Source organism: Drosophila eugracilis, unplaced genomic scaffold (genome assembly GCF_018153835.1).
Source record: "Drosophila eugracilis isolate 14026-0451.02 unplaced genomic scaffold, ASM1815383v1 contig_90, whole genome shotgun sequence".
NCBI classification, from domain to species: Eukaryota; Metazoa; Arthropoda; class Insecta; order Diptera; family Drosophilidae; genus Drosophila; species Drosophila eugracilis.
This window is the reverse complement of record NW_024573812.1, coordinates 1,512,658-1,530,990: the sequence shown is the minus strand read 5'-3', so window position 1 is coordinate 1,530,990 and position 18,333 is coordinate 1,512,658. Positions and strand designations below refer to the sequence as shown.

Sequence of the window (18,333 nt, the reverse complement as noted above, 5' to 3'; positions counted from 1 at the left end):
AATACTAAAATTGCTTAGCTCAAGTATTTAAATACCAAACCTAAACCGTGTTGGCAAACTTCAAACTATTTTCTGTGCTGTCACTTCGCGTTCTCCGCTTTGTGCTCTCCTTCCAAAACGAAATAAACGGAGAAATAGCAATGTTAGTTTTAATTCGTTTAGGCCATAACAATTAATTAAAAGTGAGCAAGTGCCAGTGCCTTAATTAAAATGTATGTGTCGCACTGATTGGCTTTAATTTAAATGTTTCGTATTGTTTGATTTGTCTCTCGGTCTTTGTTGTGCGGCGTTTTGTGCGTAGTTTTTTTGTGGTTAAACAAACTTAAGAAACTAGTGTGAGTCAAAGATTATGCTTAAGTTTAAAAAAGTGTTAAAGTTTAATAAAGCGGCATCTTAATTGAAAAATGTTAATGAGCTAAAACAGGTTGTAGGCTCTCCCGCTCACTCTTTCGGACCCGCTCTCTCTCTCTTTCTCTACCATTTGTTGCACTGTTATTGTTGTTGTTGCCAACTGGGTACTTTTAACAGTTACCTTGGTCAATGCACGGCATTAATTACGCTCAAATACTTAAGTAAGATGCCAAGTAAATAGGGGAAAAAGAAAGAGAGGACAAGAGTAAAAATAAACTAATTTGCACACTCGCTTTGTCGTGCTAATTCCACTTACTTTCCTTCGTCTTTTATTGTTTTGTGGGCGTTTCGCATGATTCATTCGTATTTGTTTTGTCTTATTCGTTTTGTGTTTGTCTCCGCATTTGGTGCAGCAAACCAAAAACAACTACCTGTGGCATGCAGTTAGCTTTGTGTGCTTGTGATTGTATGTGTGCCTCAAATGTCAAAGTTGACATTTCGTTTTGGGCGGGATTTCAAATCGGATTTTAAAAAGAGACACCGATAACGAGAAAACTTTTAATTACTTGACCATGGAAGATCTATAAGATCAAACAATTTTGATTTAATTTTCATAAGTATTTTTTTTGTTATAATTTTTTTCCATTTTAAGTTAGCTCTAAACTTAGAAGTAAGGCAAAAATCTCGCTCTTTTAATCCTAATCTTATATTTCTTATTAATTTTGCAGTTTTCTTTTATCAATTTGTGTGTGCCTGGGTGTTACGTGTTATCAAATCATTTTAGCCAGCTAGCCAATGCAGAAAATGCCATCGCAAATTCTAAACGACGGCAGCAGCGTCAGCTTGAATAGCGCCAGTATGAATATGGCCAATACGCCCAATAGCATTACGGTGAAGACCGCCTATAATGGACAAATTATTATTACTACCGTCAACAAGAATATCTCATACGAGGAACTTTGCTACGAGATACGCAACATCTGCCGGTTTCCTATCGATCAGGTATTATTGCTTGAAAATAATGTAGATATTAAAAATCTTTAACAATTACGATCTTTTATAGCCCTTTACCATTAAATGGGTAGATGAGGAGAATGATCCCTGTACCATATCAACGAAAATGGAATTAGACGAGGCCATACGACTTTATGAAATGAACTACGATTCCCAATTAGTCATTCATGGTGAGTGCGTTAAAATTTTTATGCGTTTGTGATTTTAAAATATATAGATAACGAACCATCATAATTAATGAATAATTTAAACATATTGATTTAAACTGCCGTTCAAAAAGTTAAACGTGGACGAAAAAAAAACTTATCTAATAAGGTCAGATAACTTATCAAAGTGGATTAAGCCAGGAGCTCAATTAATATAAGTAATAGTTATCTAATTAAAGATACATTATCTGCTTTTATAGTAGTACACACATGTCTGTCTATTTCTCTAACTTTTATCTACAATTCTCAAAGATTTTAAATGGTTTTCTGCTGCTGCCGGAAAGTATGCAGCAGGCAATTAATTAGCCAATAAGAAAATCATTCCGTCGTAGTCTCCAATATTTGAGCAAGCATATAAACATTTAAGCCTGATTAAACAATGTGAAAGCGCAACGCGTCTTATTAGCTCAATAAACTTGAGTTTTCCTCGTGAGTTTTTCTGCTCCCTTTCTGTAGAATTGCCGGCATCCAACGGCAGCATCATCCACTCGAGTTAATAACATAAAATATTAATTAACCCCGTACACATATACACACACTCATTCGCATGCTCGAGAAGCCAAAGTCTTATGGCAATTGCCTTAGGCAGACAGTGTTCTTCTACATATTTTTATTTGTTTTGTTTTCTCTTCCCCACCGCCGGCTTATTTGCATATAAATGCTGCTTGGATCTCGGCTCGCCGGCCTCATTTATAATTCATTATAATTAAATTGTTTGCTTCGTGTGGGTTTAAGTTTTCACCAGCTTTTTTGGAATTTTAATTTTCCTGTTCTGCGGTTTTCGGCGATCTCACCCATACTCAAACTCATCCGAGTTTTGTGCTTAATTATGCTTGCCACAACAACAAAAAAGGTTTCACTTACCACATTCGGCAAATGACAAACACAAAATCCTTTTGCACACTAAATTACTAAAAAAGGTTGAGTCGGGAATTTCAGTATAAACATAATGAATGTGGAATGCACTCTACATTAGTTGGAAACTTTGAGTTGATAATTGTATATATTAGTTTTAAGATATATTAAAGCACTAGTTATGAAGTATATCTATTCAACGTATTTCACAAATTTCCAACGTGAAAAGATTTGATTTATCCATTGCCCTTTAACGTTGACTTCCCAAAAATCTAGAGCCCTCTCACATATTCCAAGTTATCCGCATTATCCTTGGTCATTCCATACCTGTGGTCATTCTGTTTTTCCGAACACGGCTCTGGGAAAAACAAAAAAAAAAAAAGGGCAACTAACGGCCCAGCAGATATGATAACTGCCAGTCGCACTAAACAAAGTTGGTAGAGGGGTTCGAATGGGGGTTTTTTGATGGAGAGGGTGTTACAGTTTCCGCTTCCCTTTTTATGCGACTTTGTTTTTGTGCTGGGGACCAGGCTTCCTGATATTTTGTGGCCATTCCACACTCTCATATCTCCCTATGAGAAAAAATAACAGTGTGTAGGGACAACATGTTAGTTGTTGTTATACCCGGTATTTGAAAGTGGGCATATCTTATTACTGCAGTTCAAGCTTTCTATGTAAATTTTCATATGTATAAATTTCTATTGTAAGATTGTTATTTATATCATGAGGACAAACACTAACTAATTCAGTTCATATCAATCATAACAAAATATTTAATAGATCAGCCCAAAAGTATGCTGGAAGTTTTACAAACTAAAAACCAGGTATTTTCTTGTCGGGACACTTGACTACAGGATTCATTCTTGTTTTTTTCCCCATCTTGTTGTTATGTGGCCACGTGTGAAAAAATGCGGCTTAAAATGTATTAAAAGCATTCTGTGTGCGTATGTCCCTATGCCTATGTATGTGTGCGTAAGAGAGAGAGGGGCATTGTCAAGGTATTACGTTACCGTTACACGCACTCCTGCATATGTACATATGTTAGGATGTCCCGTCTGTGTGTTTGTATGCCGAACATGTTTTCTGTTTGTGTGCTTATTGTTGTTTTGTTGATTAGTAAATGGCTGTGTTGGTATATGTGTTTTGCATTTTTACAAGCCCTTGTTTTGACTTCTCTGTTGTTGTTTCTCTGTATTTGTTTTTTTTTTTTTTTTTTTTTTCGAATTTTTCTCTTTTTTACATTTTGTAAACTTTTTTCTTGTTCTGTTACAAGTGTGTGTGAGTGTTGCTATGGGGTTTTGGTTTACCTTCCGGCTTCATCTCCGGCCAACAAAAACTCTACCTCTCTCCAAAAACCAAAACAAAACAAAAAGCTAGAATCTGTAAGCTAGCGGTATAATTTATGCGCCTGCAATATGGCAACGCTGTCCGGCACACATACCTACATACATATATGTAGATGAAAAACTTTTGTCCAGGTCCGAAGAACTTTTTTTGAAGCCCAAAAGGTCGATACACAAGATGCCATTACTCGAGAGCGAGATAGCAATGGCGAGGAGAAGAGAGGCAGAGAGAGAGAGCATTTCCCCAGTTGCCACAAAAAACAGCTGAGCCGAATATAGGAATGGTATTACCATTCATTCAATCCAAGCTGGCAATGCTTAAAGCGCCGGTCTGCGGCTTTCATTTAAGCTCTCCCACTCTCTATTTCTGCTTTATTTTTAAAGTATATTCCCTAAGTGCTAGAAGAGCAGTGTGCGTCACCTGACATTGAAGAATCCTGCTCTAGCATTCTCTCTATTTTCTATAACCTACGCTCTCCATTGCTCTCTCTCTCTCAGCTCTCAGCGACTTTCTCCCTGGACAAATTTCCCTAGCATACTTCTTTGCATCGGCATTTCACTCGCGCGTTGGCCGCTCGCCTGTGTGGAAGTGCCGTGCGGATTTCGATTTAAAAGATACAACTTTTCGGGCTCCACAAACAAATACATAATTATATATATATATGTTAGTACATATACATATATATATATATATATACGAATTTTTGCACAGCTAAACGGCATAACGAGTTTCTGCGGTGTGAATTAACAAAAGAAAACAGCAAAAAAGCAATCAAAGTTGGAAGTCGCAAATAAAAAAGTACAAATCAGTGAACAACATAATTCTATATAATTATTTTCTTAAACACATTTCTGTTCGTTCTTCGGCAAAGTCCCGAAAATCTTACGGAAAAAAAATCAATTGCCCCTGGGCAATATTTTTTGACTGTTCTGTGCCGAAGTTGTCGTACATTTCTGATTAGTTGCCATACAATTCTCCTTGGAGAGAAGGGGGTGAAAAAAAGAAAGAATGGGGGAGGCCAAAAAAGGCTAAGGACGTGAATGATTAACATAAATTTGTGAATGTTTCTTGAATGAAAGTTTTAGGGCTGCTAATGAAGTACGAACTTTATAAGTGTGTAACCTTTAAGATGTAAAGTATTTTGTAGGCTTTTTCAATGACTTGATTTTATGGTCGTATTTTGTTGAATTTATATTTTTCTAAAGGTGAAATTTTGTTTTTATATGGAATATTAATAAGTAAACTATTACATATAATAAACATAAACCTCTACTTTTTAATTTGAATGGTATAATATTGAAGAATTTTTTATTCAATTTACACGACTTTTAAGTCATAAGTAAATAATACTTTAAATATTCATTTGACTATTCAAGGAAGTCTCCAAATTACGTATTAAAATGTAATAATTTCACCTTGTTCTCGAATGTATTGCATATTTTAGGGCGACAACAAATTGTAAAAGAGGTAAAACATATCATTCCGCCCTTTCAAATAAAGAAATCAAACGAGATGAAATAAAATCGAAACATTGATTTCCATTTCTCGTGGATTCCCTTACATTTTTTCCTGCATCATGCTGTTCTTTTTTCACGAATTTTTTCGGCTGCTGTGTGCCAGACACTGGCAAACAAAACCACACGTCCTCACATATACATAGGCGGCAAAATGAGGTGGTGTGTGTATGTGTGTGTGAGTGTTTGATGGTGTGCGAGAATCCCCACCCTAAACTTGACCCCAGGCATTTGCACTTCATCAAGAGCTGCTTGCACTTCTGCGACCGTCTGGTTTGTCCAAAACTTGGCCCAAAACCCAACTATACTATATACTAGAGAGATGGATCCATTCCGTATGCATATATGTTCATATATAGTATATATATATATATATATATATATATGTATAAGTATAATATGAGTCAGTGGGCTAGGAAGAAGCTGCAGGGCGAAACAATTTCCTTTTATTCTTTGTGGAAAGCGTTTTGCTGGCCGAACTGTCGCCCTGCCATTTAAACTTGTTCGTTTCTTTTTAGCCCGAAGGCTTTCACTCGTACCCAGGTGTGTAAGCCTCCTCCTTCGCCTCATCCAAAGTTAAATCAGCAAATTTCCACTTTTTTCCTCACTGTTTTTTCGGGTACCCTGGGGTTCTGTTTCTGTTCGGTGTTACTCTTAACTTTTTTTTAGGTTCCTTCTACAGCCTCTGCTGGGAGATTTGGTTCTCAGTTCGCTAGCTGGGCTGGCCCCATTATGATTGTTGGGCAAATTTTAATGATGCCATTGGGCTTAATGAAATTATTGTTAGTTCAGCAAACAAGAAAGCCCATTTTCGGTTGGTCGGGGGGGATCAGTGCGGTGTTAGGGATAGGGATGTGGGCGGTATCGCATGGATGTGATGGCATGGTTGGTAGAGGGCCTGAATTGGATATGCACATGACGTCCGTTTGGCTGCCTCATTTTGCCTGCTTATTCCATATCGCTTTTACACAGAGAAAATTTGGAATGAAGGGTTTTGGATTTAAGGTTTATCTTTTCTATTTGATCATAGGATTATTTTTGTTACACAAAAGGAAAAGATTTTCTCATTAAACTTGAAGGTCTTCAAATGCATAAGTTCTTAAATAAGATAATGTAGATGTAAAATACCTTCAGAAAATAAGTTTTCAGTGATTGATTGTAAATCTCTAGAGATTTCATGATAAACCTTGATTACAGAGGATAATTTTCCATAAAATATTGATCCATCGATAAAAATATGTAAATGGAGAGTAAACTTTGTAATATCCGAAGATTTAAATTCCTTTTGGAATATAAAAAGAGTTCTTCTTTATGGAACACTTTGCATGCGTGCATTCTTTCTCCGAGTGCCAACTTTATGGCATTCCGCATCTTGCCGTCATTCCCTTTGTTATGCTGTGTGAAATTTTATAACTGTCGGTGGCAGTGGTGGGTGGTGGTGGCAGGTGGAAAACTGGCCCCGCTTGACGTCACTCCGAAAGCCAAATTGGTGTTTAACTATTGATGCTTCTTGTCCCGTGTAGCTCTGTGGTATCTGGTGGTCTAAAGATGGTTTCTCAGACCTCCTGGCGAACATCGCCTGCTTATGTTTATCGTTATTGTATCGCAGGAAACACGACTCCTCGACGCTTGTTTGCCAAAGATAAAGGGGAGGACGGATGATTGGGCGCGCCTGAATGGTCAATAATTTGGGGCGTGTCGGGCTAAATATCAAAATTTGATGGGTTTCTGATGTAAGAAGCTGTGCTTATCCGAGCTATTGGAATATCTAAATAGGGTAGTAAATAATAAACAATAGCTTCTGGGAGTATTTAATCAATAACATTTTTTGTTTGGTTCTTAGAAGGTTGGTTTATTGAGATTGAAAATTTATGAAGATACTTTGTTAGGTCTATTTATTTAGGATTTTGTATTGCCAGTAAACAAATTATGTACTTAAATCCATTAGTTTGGCTTCCTTTTTATAATACTTAAAAGGAAATTAAGTTTCATTTTAAGCCTTCATAATATTTATGGTTTTTCTTAAAGGCTGATTGTTTATAGAACTTTTGAAAATCTTACAGAGTTTATAGTCATCTCCTGGGCGTAGTTTACTTATCCAGCTTCCAACTAATCACTTTTAATTCCCTTAAGCAAGCTTGTATTTAAAGCTTGTTAAATGTTTTTCTTGATTGTAAATCAGCTTTAATCTAGCTTAGTGCACTGGGATTTCAGGACTTTGGTTTCGCCAACAAAGGGGGCTTTAGTTGGGCAGGACCTGGACTGTGGTTCTGTTTGGGGATGCTCTGTACCCATCCTGGGACAAACAAGCAGGCAACCAATATTCATGCTCCAATTGCAGGGAAAACAATGCCGGCGGAGTGTTTATATTTAGCAAACGCTGAAGGATAGAACCAGCGAAAGAGGGGCAAACAGGGGTATAGGTTGAGGTGCATGAGTGGGGAGGGGGAGGAGGGTTGGCTAAATTTAATTCGAAAATGCATCAGATCCTGTTTTTTGTTGTAGTATTTTTTGCAGCCACCCCCCAACCAGTCACTAGAGACTGCATCATCAGCAGATAGCGTTGAAAATAAAGGAAAAACCCGAGAAAATGAGTGCCAAACAAAGGGATCTGCTTGCCTTGTCACGACAAGGCTCTTGTGTCAAGTGGAAGCTGTCCACCTAAGGACCTCGCCACCCCCTGTTCGACCCACTTCGACCCTCGTTAATCATGCGAATTATGCATGAAAGTGGAGTACTTAATTTCAATTGTCTAAACAACAAGCGATTGCTATGTGACCTACCAATACACTTGAAGAAAATTTTCTATTTACACTTGACTGCATCGGTGGGTGGATGTGGGTTGCTAAGTAAGTTGGTTGGTTGGCTTGGCTTGGGTTTTCGTCTTTAAGTGGAAAACAGTGTACACTCAAAAGGTTGGAACTATTTGTAATTATGTTAGAGGAAAATACAAAATAATAGAGAATTTCATAAAATTAATGATGAGGAATTTATTTATTTATTATATAACAGTTTTTAAAGTTAACAGTAAAGTTAGAAAATGGTCAACAGAAAAGTAGAAATGGTTTACTAACATTTAACTTAATACAAAATAAAAACCAATACTAATACTTACTTATAGAAATTTCATATAATGGACGTCTACTGTATCAGCAGAAATGTAGGAATGGCAACAGAAGATTGCATACTTAAAAGGGCGATTGTGAGCGAATTTCCCTGCGCGCGTCGAGCGAATTTCTCTCACAATTTCTCACGCTTTCCTTCTCTCACATTTATTCTCACTAATTTTTGGTCGCTCTTTGCTGCCTTTCACGCCTTTGTCAATTTGCAGCAACTTGTGCGCTCGTTTGACTTGGGTTAAATTGTTTGTGATTGTCGCAGCCATGTCTCTGTGTGGGTTACCAATTTCTCCAAGTGAATGTGTGTGTGTGTGTCTCCTGACAGAGTTGTCAGCTGTTCGGCCTGCATTTCTCTCGGTTACCCCGCTCGTTTCTCTCTTGCCTTTCCCATTATTACACAATTTATATATTTTTTTTTTAGGTGTGGTTTCTGCGGCGTCTGCAATCGGCCACGCCCATAGCCAAACGCAAAACGCCCACCGCCCAACGCCCATCTCACGGCCACATCCTTGTGTGCCGTCTCAGTTGTGTGTTTTTTTTTCTTCGTTCTTCTGGTTTTAATCAATCATTATAAACTGCGAGATCAGCAAAGTGGGCGGGAATAGAGGAGGGTTACAGCGCCTGTCGTTTGGCTTTGAAACTTTGCATTGCATAGTTTGCTGCGCCATGTAACTGTAATTGCAACTGGGACCTTGTTCCGCTTTCCTTCGCGATTTACTTTCTCCACTCCTCTGTTGTCTCGCCCTCTCCACCTATCCGCCATTTTATACAATTTTTTATACGCTCCATTTAGGTTGTGGGGTTTATGCTAAGTAGAAATATTGGAAGCACTTACTCAAGAAAACGCTGGCATAAAAAGCAAATTAATCAAGTATTTTGAAGTGAAATTAATTGGTTTTCCTAGAAAAGGATATTTGATTAAGCTGTGTGCTCTTTGAAAGCATTAATTAAATCAATACTAGGAGTGTTTACTTAACAAGTCAAATGGAAATTTAGAGTATTGCTGAATAGGTTTGTAATGACCTTGATTACAACCCAAGCTGATTTATAAATCATAACCAAAAACTTGATTTAATCAAGATCTTTGAAGTGCAACTTTCAATTTAAACTTACTAGTTACCCCACACTTAAGTCGTTTAGTTTCTTAGCTAATGCAATTTTATGTTAATTTATCCCAGAATCAAGACAAGTGCAAATAAACTTTAAAAAAAGGAAAATTAAAACTCGAATTAAATCAAAAACGAATCGAAGCTACAGCTTGGAGTGAGACTTAAACGAATTAACGCGACGTGAAGTGCAAAATTTTGTATAAATAAAAAACCAACATGGCCTGGGGCTATTGGTCCGCCACGACTGTGGATCGTGGGCGATCGCCGCGTCGCTTGACTCAATGTGCACCACTTCCGGTCAATATAGTGCAGCAGGAGGAGGAAGAGGAACAGCCCTGCTTGCCACAGCAACAACAGCAGCAACAACAGCAGTCCCAGCAGCAACAACAATCGCAGACATGTCCTAGCACACCATCGGCCAATCAGCAGGGCAGTGGCAATCTCTGCTACAGCCCCACCTGTCGATCCCGTTGCTCTAGTCCTTGTCCAGGATCTCCGTGCGGTTCTATTACACCGCCACCACCGCCGCTGCTTACATCCTCGCAGCAGCACCTGCACTCCAATAAGAATTGCCCAGCAGCCCAACAGCTGATGTCACATTTGGATTATGCGGCAAGGAGACAATCGTTGGATCAGCTGGACAGTCCACAGGTATTCGGATCATTGAGGTTTACATTTTCATCCAAGAACTCAGCTTGATGGGGTAAAGAGAGGTCAAGGGGTATGAGTAACTGATTTTTTGCCTGATTCATGGGTATTCAAGTTCATACTGGTTTTTTATTACTAGGTAGTGGGAAAACTAGACATTGAAATTCTTAATAATTACACCTTGCCTTTACATTCCAATCCGAACTACACTTCTGTATGGGCTTTTAAATTTGTTAAAGAGATTACATACTCGTATTTGGCACTTAAACTCGAACTTTATATTGTCAATTGATAAATACTTCTTAGTTCGATTTTTAATTATAGGAATAATTATTTCAATATATGACTCAGTAACTTTAGCTGATAACTTCAAGACAATGACGAAATGTATTCTCCCTTTGATAACTTAGTATTGGAAATTTATAAGTTCTTATATTACGTGGGTTTATTTATAAATAATAAAGAGCATGATTTATATAGATAATGACCAGAAGTAATAACTTTACTGACTGACTCAGTTTTCTTGACCTATTATAAACATTTTCTATAGCTATGTAGGCCTTAAAACTTAATTAAACTGATTAATCATAAAAAATCTCCTATACCTTTTCTTAACAACAACTTCAAGCTCAGTTCGATCCTAAATTCTGGCTTAAAACCCTTATCACTGACCTGGTTATCCATTCTATTCTCATCCCATTCCCATTTCAAACATAATCCAGTCCAAGTACTTTGACATTCAGGCCAACCAGCTGTCGGACATCATGTGCCGCGGTGCGGTGGTCAGTTCCATACAATCGGCGAATAACACATTGACCCGAGGCGTATCGATGCACAGCCGGAGTGGCAGTGCCCATGGGAGTCACCATGGCAGTCACCATAGTCACAGTCATCATGGCAGTGCCCATGGATCGCTGGGCTGTTTGCAGGGCGGCGTGGGAGTAGGAGTGGGTACTGGAAGTACAGGAAGCATTGGCATGATGTCGGCTGGTCACATTGATACGGGGGACTATGATGTCCCACATCCGCATCCGTATACCCATCACTATATGCAGACAACGGCATCGGTGACCCCGCCACATACGTCCCTCAGTCGACCAGGATCGGCGGGTGCCGTGTGCCAGGGTCATGACTCTGGATCGGATTCTAGTCAAGGTTGCGGTGGATCGATTATGGGCGGCATGCTGGTCATGGGACATCCGGGGCACATGGGTAGCTTGGGGCACCACAGTGCCGGCAGTGGATCGCTGGGCAGGTGCTCAAGTAGATGCCACAATACGAACACAACAACGACGGATGATTCGGGCGGTGGCAGCAGTGGTGGTGGAGCACCTGGCACCATGGGCAGTGGCTCCATGGCCGTGGGAATGCCGGGAATGCTGATGGACTATCATCACAGTCACCACAGTGGCAGTGCCGGCAGTGGTCTAAATGGTTGCGGAGGAGGTAGCATCGCTGGTGGGAGCATCGGTGGTAGGAGCAGCGTCTTGGGCACCATTCACAACGGGCATGGACACCATCATCAGCAGTATCACCACGAGTGCATCCACTATGAACGGCTGCCTATACCCGTGCCCATACCCACTGTGCCCATGGGCGTGGCACAGCCCTCGCAGCAGATGTCGCAGCATCAGCTACAATCGGAGGAGGAAATAGAGCCGGCCTATGCGACAGGTAAATCGGAATCGATATTTCTTTGGAGGATTTTACTTATGTAGTGGAAAGGTTTTATGTTGGTTTAAAAAAGTTGTATTTACTATTATTTAATTTAGTTAAGTAATGTTAAGATATAAATGCATTATTTTTAGTTGTTTTGTTAATAAATATGGTAAATTATATGTGTTGATTAATAAAGTTTGGCTTTGTTTTTAAACTCTGACTTTATTTTTCCTAGATTTTAGTTTAGTAATGTTATATGATTTAATGTTCTAAAAGATTGTTGTTTGTTTCCATTTATTTCAGAGTGTTTTTGATAATGTTTTAACAGAAATATTTCTTTGAATTATACTTTGTAATTCCAGAGTTTGATAACATACGAAAATTCTTATGATTATTAAACTTCGAAAACAATAATCTTGAAAGTTCCATATTTACGATTAGTTGGACATGATTACATTCACCAGAATGTCACATTGCCATTGAAGGCAAAGTAAAAACCAATTACTTTTATTTCAAAGCACTATTATTGTAATTATAATGTTGCTTTAAGCTTTTGTTATTACTGCCAAAAAACCTTTTAGTTTTAATGCTACGTCCAGCCATTAGATTTATGGCTTTTGAATCTCACGAGGTCTTTCAGAAGCGAACACAACGAATTAAGTGCAATAAATTAGTGCTTATCCAAATTTATTATTTCCAATAAATTATTGATTTTCCACGATGCATGCGTTGTACTTAATTTTATGGAATTGCCAGCCCCGATCTTATCGGCGAAGCCATTCGTCGCGCTCTCACTTGCTCCCAATAGGAGGACGCCGGTGACAATTCAATCGGCCACTTGAGCAGGCACTTGGTTTTATTGTTCTTTTGTTGTGTTTTTTTCTTGTTGGTTTCAGTTTTGGTTCTGGTTCTCTGTTACTTGCTTTTCTCTGTATTTTATTTCTCTGTTTTTTATTTTTGCCTATTCTTCTTGGGCAGAAAAGACTTGGGCTCAGTTCGTAGCTGAAAGTCGCGCGGTGACGACGCTTCGCGCGTTTTCAAGAGCGTTTGTTTGTTTGTTTGTTCAAGTGTTTGAACTCGGCCTTAGTGACCTCTGAACTTATCATATACTCAATACCATATAAACCCCCTTACCACCATTCAATCAAAATGATCATCTGGAGCGGCTTCTGCGAGGCGGCTCAAATATACAGCACACAAACGGCCACTTTTATGACCGGCGGAGCATCGTGTTAGTGAAGACTCTCATTTAAATTGCCAATTAGTCAATGTGGATTCCATGTAGATCAACTACAGTTGCACTTGCCTAAGTTAAACTTTAATTGAAACTTTGTTTTGTCTTAAAAGTTTAAACTTTAGGAACTGTGTGGTTACCAAAACTCAAACTTAAGTTTAACTTGACAAAGACATTGCTCTAAAAAGTTATAATTTCTAGAAACTTTTTCTGTGTTTGTTGGGTATTATTAATCTTGAACTGAATTTGCTTAGCTGTAGTTTAAGAGCTCAATTCTTGCATTTCTAAATATCTGTTTTCTTATCAACTTAAAAGTTGTTAATCTTCATTAATCCCAATCCAAGATAAAACATTGCTAATTATTTGTTATGAAAATCAAGCGTTAAATCTGATACCGAAAGATAAACGTTACCTTCCGCTGCGACCTTCAAATTGCTTAGCCTCACACCTCTTGCTTTATGACTAATAATGCATATCGCCTCTATTGTTGTTAACTATATACATATATATACTCCGATTCTAACTGTATTTCCCCACTCTCCTAGTCACTTTATAAATTCTGGCTGCCTTATCTCAAACAGTCAAGGCATTTACGAGGCACAAAATAAGAACCGGCTAAACAAAAATAGCAAAAACAAAAGCGAAAAGTTCAAACAAATCTTGTAGGTTCCTTATCAAAATTGATAAGCTAAAATAGTAGTAAGGGGAAAATATACATGCATAGAAAATATCAAATTCTAGGTCAATGCGAGGCATGAGGCAATATGCATACATGTAGAATCTATCAGAAATATTAACCTTGCAGACGGACAGGCGAATTTATTGAACCCTCGACTCCCTGGGGCGACACTTTAATTGAATTATGAATGAGCGATGAAGAATATATCTCTCAGATAGCTGAACAATTGGTCTCAATTGATGGCTGGTGGTCTCGGTCGGACTCCCGGAAAAGCTTAATTAACATTACTCGGAAAAGAGCAAAAAGTCTCCTTCTATCTGTATCTCCTCTCCGTTTAACTTCACTAACTCTCCCGCTCTTTATTTTGTGTATATGGTGCGTGGCACTGAGATAAGGAACTACCAGTGTTTGGAAATCGGATTGGTTCAGTCGAGGAGTGGGTGCTGACATGTTAACAACAGGCCTTAGCTCTCAGGTCTCAGCAAAGTACATAGAACACGTTCATGTGGCTCGGCAAAAATCCGTTTATAAGTAAAAATCAGCAAAAAAAAAGCAAAAAAAAATCTAATTAAATTGATAAGCGAAGCGAGGCAGGAAAAGTGATTTACCCAATGGGCAAACTAGCCTGTCGTAAGAATACATTAATTGGCTGACATTAACTATCTTCAATGTTTATTGTATAAATATAAATCACAATTGGTTTTAAGTTTTTAACGAAGATTGTTTCTTTTGTATTTTCAGTATTCCCAAATGTTCCTCAAGCGCCGGGATTGTCTTGCGATGGAGAAGATCGTAAGTACATATTTCTCTTTAAATTAACACATAATCCACCATGTGAAAGAACTTTGTTTATAATTTTTTAGAAAATAATATTGTTTTAAACAAAAAGTAAAGTACTTCGCATTATAAACAACATGGCTAAAGATAACTACTATATTTGTTATTGATTCATCGCGTTTTCTGATTCATAATAGCCATTCGACTTGGTTCTTGTTTTTGTTTTCGATTGAATATAGCCATTAAGGACTGAAACTGTTGCAGTTTGAAAATAAAATTTTCTCAAACAATTATCAATAAAACATAAAACAGTTTTCTTAATATTTAAAGTTAAAATGAGTTTGAAATTCAACAGAATGTTATATTCATTCTGTTTTAGTTTTTTTAACAAATTAAAAATTTCAAATGAGTAATCAAAGTTCTCCAAGCAAGAAGTGTCAAAGTCAAAAGAAAGCTTAATATTTCAGTTTTATCATAACTAATTGTTAAGTAGTTATTCCTGAACTAAAATTTATTTATTTTCCAGGCAGCATCTATCGACGTGGTGCTAGACGTTGGCGCAAGTTGTATCGCGTTAACGGACACATCTTCCAGGCCAAGCGTTTCAACCGGGTGAGTGCTTCTATATACCAATCCCAAAGAACCTTTACTAATCCCATCTCATTATTCCTTACAGCGTGCTTTCTGTGCCTATTGCCAGGATCGTATCTGGGGCCTGGGCCGACAGGGTTTCAAGTGCATCCAGTGCAAGCTGTTGGTGCACAAGAAGTGCCATAAGCTAGTGCAGAAGCACTGCACCGACCAGCCGGAGCCGCTGGTCAAGGAGCGGGCAGAGGAGTCTAGTGACCCAATGCCAGTACCGCTGCCACCACTTCCTTACGAAGCCATGAGTAGTGGAGCCGATGCCTGCGAGTCGCACGATCATGCGCACATAGTGGCGCCACCGCCGCCAGAAGATCCCTTGGAGCCGGGCACTCAGCGTCAATATTCGCTGAATGACTTCGAGCTGATACGGGTCATTGGACGCGGAAGTTATGCCAAGGTGCTGATGGTGGAGCTGCGACGCACACGGCGCATTTACGCCATGAAGGTGATCAAGAAGGCACTGGTCACCGACGACGAGGACATCGACTGGGTGCAGACGGAGAAGCATGTATTCGAGACGGCCTCGAATCATCCGTTTTTGGTGGGACTGCACTCGTGCTTCCAGACGCCCTCACGGCTCTTCTTCGTGATCGAGTTTGTGCGCGGTGGTGATTTGATGTACCACATGCAACGGCAGCGTCGTCTGCCTGAGGAGCATGCCCGCTTCTATGCGGCCGAGATTAGTTTGGCGCTGAACTTCCTTCACGAGAAGGGCATCATCTATCGTGATCTGAAGCTGGACAACGTTTTGCTGGATCACGAGGGTCACATCAAGCTGACGGATTACGGCATGTGCAAGGAAGGCATACGATCTGGGGACACCACTTCCACGTTCTGCGGCACACCCAACTACATAGCCCCAGAGATCCTGAGGGGCGAGGACTACGGTTTCTCGGTGGACTGGTGGGCACTTGGTGTCTTGCTCTACGAAATGCTGGCCGGGCGTAGTCCGTTTGATCTGGCTGGCGCTTCTGAAAATCCCGATCAGGTGGGTTACATTATATTCTTAACCAGACGTACCTAACTTTTCTATATCCTTAGAACACTGAGGACTATCTGTTCCAAGTGATCCTGGAGAAGACCATTCGTATTCCCCGCTCGCTGAGTGTTCGTGCGGCCTCCGTCTTGAAAGGTTTCCTCAACAAGAATCCCGCTGACCGTTTGGGCTGCCACCGGGAGTCCGCTTTCATGGATATCGTCAGCCATCCGTTCTTCAAGAATATGGATTGGGAATTGGTGAGTCCAAGGAAGATTGTCTTCATATTAGCTCTGTGTGTCCTGGTGCACTTGTTTGTGATGATGATGATAGGTCAGGGTAACAAGAAGGATAAGTTGTAGATAATACAAAAAGATGTAGGTAAAGAAATCGTAAAAGGTGAAGCACATTTATTGCAAAAAAGTTATAAGATTAGATTAATCGTAACTTACATAAAGTCTAATAGTTTCCACATAGGTCAGGTCTAAAGATACGTTCAAGTTGGCCGATATAGGCAATCATTATTGAGAACTTTGCTTTGCTATCATGGATATTAATGGTATCTATTATTACGTATACGATTGCGCGTTTAAGATAGCACAAAAGGAGGTGCAACCGCCTTATATACCAAACCTAGACACTGGCGATCCCTATGTGACAAGCAACTTTGATGTGCAGTTTACCCAAGAACCGGCTGTACTAACGCCAGACGATCCGTAAGTCCTAAAGAGTTACCCCCAGAAACCGAAAGATGGCAAGTTGTGTTAGTTATTTTAATTCGTAATCCTTGCATGAGATAAATCCCCTAAAAGATCTTAGTTTAGTGTCCAGACTAACGCAGCAGGTAAATGCTCCTATCGATCAGCCGCATTTAGACCATCTATCCCCCCCCAAACATTGTACCTCTCTCTATCTGTCTTACAAAAATACAAACTGAATTTTATCATCGTCATAATCATGCTCAAGCCGCACCAAAACATGAATGAGAAAAACTGTTTTATGTTTGCCCATTGGCTGGGAGTTTTTCCTAATCGATTATGATTTCTACTATCCTCATGCACAAACCAAAAATCACGCAGCTTGAGCGCAAACAGGTCACGCCACCATTCAAGCCACGCTTAGACTCAGATCGCGATCTGGCCAATTTCCCGCCCGAGTTCACCGGCGAGGCCGTGCAGTTGACCCCGGATGATGAGTAAGTTAACCTCTAAAGCTCTCACTTTGATATCTTTTTAAGACCCTCTATACTTATCAACTAACCTAATTTGATTTTCTTTAAATCTCAGTCATGTCATTGATAATATCGATCAATCCGAGTTCGAGGGCTTTGAGTATGTGAACCCCTTGCTGATGTCTCTGGAGGATTGCGTCTGACACCACGAAATGTGCGACTTACATCCGTATAATATGCGGGTAAGTAAATCAAATTCCAAATATAAAATGTATATTATAGTAATATGAGTGCTTTGTTGTAGGTCTATGGCGAGGATTCCAGTGATTACGATTCCGTGGCTGATGATTTGAGTCTCCTGCATTTGAACAGCGCAGCGGGAGCTGGTGGATCAGTCAGTAGCAATAACAATCTCAGCCAGCAGCAGCAACATTATCGCCAGCAACAGCAGCAGCAATATCATCCCCATTCAGCATACTCACAACAGCAACAGCAGCAGCAACATCAGCAGCAACAACAACATCAGCAGCTGCAGCAACTGCAGCAACATCAGCAGCAGCAGCAGCAGCAGCAACAGCAACAACAACTTCATCATAATGGTAACAATAACATTCATAATAATCAAATGCAAGCAAATAATAATAAAAGTCTACTGCAGCACATGTTTTGCCTTCCATTGAACTAATTAAAATAACGAATTAGATAAAAAACAACAAGCAACAACAATGAGCCACACAGAGCAACAACAAGTAGCAGAGCAACAAAAAGAATTCAAAAATTCAAATATGATTCCAAAAAGATAAAAAAAAGAAGCAAAATTTCATAAATATACAACTTATATAATCCTCTCTCAGCAACAAACAAACAGACACAGCAACTTTCATAAGCAAAGTATATTTATTATATATATGAAGAAGAAAAGCAAAAAAAAGGAAAGCGATAGCGAAAGCGAAAGAAAAACTGTCACAAGTTGCAAGTATTACACACTAAAAGGACATAAAGCAAAACGATTACTTTACTATTTAAGCACTT

The 18,333-nt window shown here is 39.2% G+C and overlaps 1 protein-coding gene across 12 annotated transcripts; it reads left to right on the top strand.

Annotated features, from left to right (window-relative positions):
* Positions 1-61: 61 nt before the first annotated feature.
* Positions 62-17,722, top strand: LOC108106381 (atypical protein kinase C). 12 transcript variants are annotated; one of them, XM_017213376.1, is made up of 10 exons: positions 62-212; positions 1,080-1,353; positions 1,415-1,535; positions 14,474-14,524; positions 15,036-15,121; positions 15,186-16,142; positions 16,196-16,390; positions 16,725-16,846; positions 17,417-17,543; positions 17,606-17,722. In XM_017213376.1, the coding sequence occupies exons 2-9, from the start codon at positions 1,147-1,149 to the stop codon at positions 17,502-17,504; spliced, it is 1,827 nt and encodes a 608-aa protein (XP_017068865.1). In that variant the 5' UTR covers positions 62-212; positions 1,080-1,146; the 3' UTR covers positions 17,505-17,543; positions 17,606-17,722. The 12 variants fall into 12 exon arrangements, with proteins under 12 accessions (XP_017068865.1, XP_017068864.1, XP_017068868.1 ...); XM_017213375.1 differs by having other exon boundaries at positions 62-335; XM_017213379.1 differs by lacking the exon at positions 16,725-16,846 and adding an exon at positions 17,210-17,325 and having other exon boundaries at positions 64-335.
* The last annotated feature ends 611 nt before the right edge of the window (positions 17,723-18,333 follow it).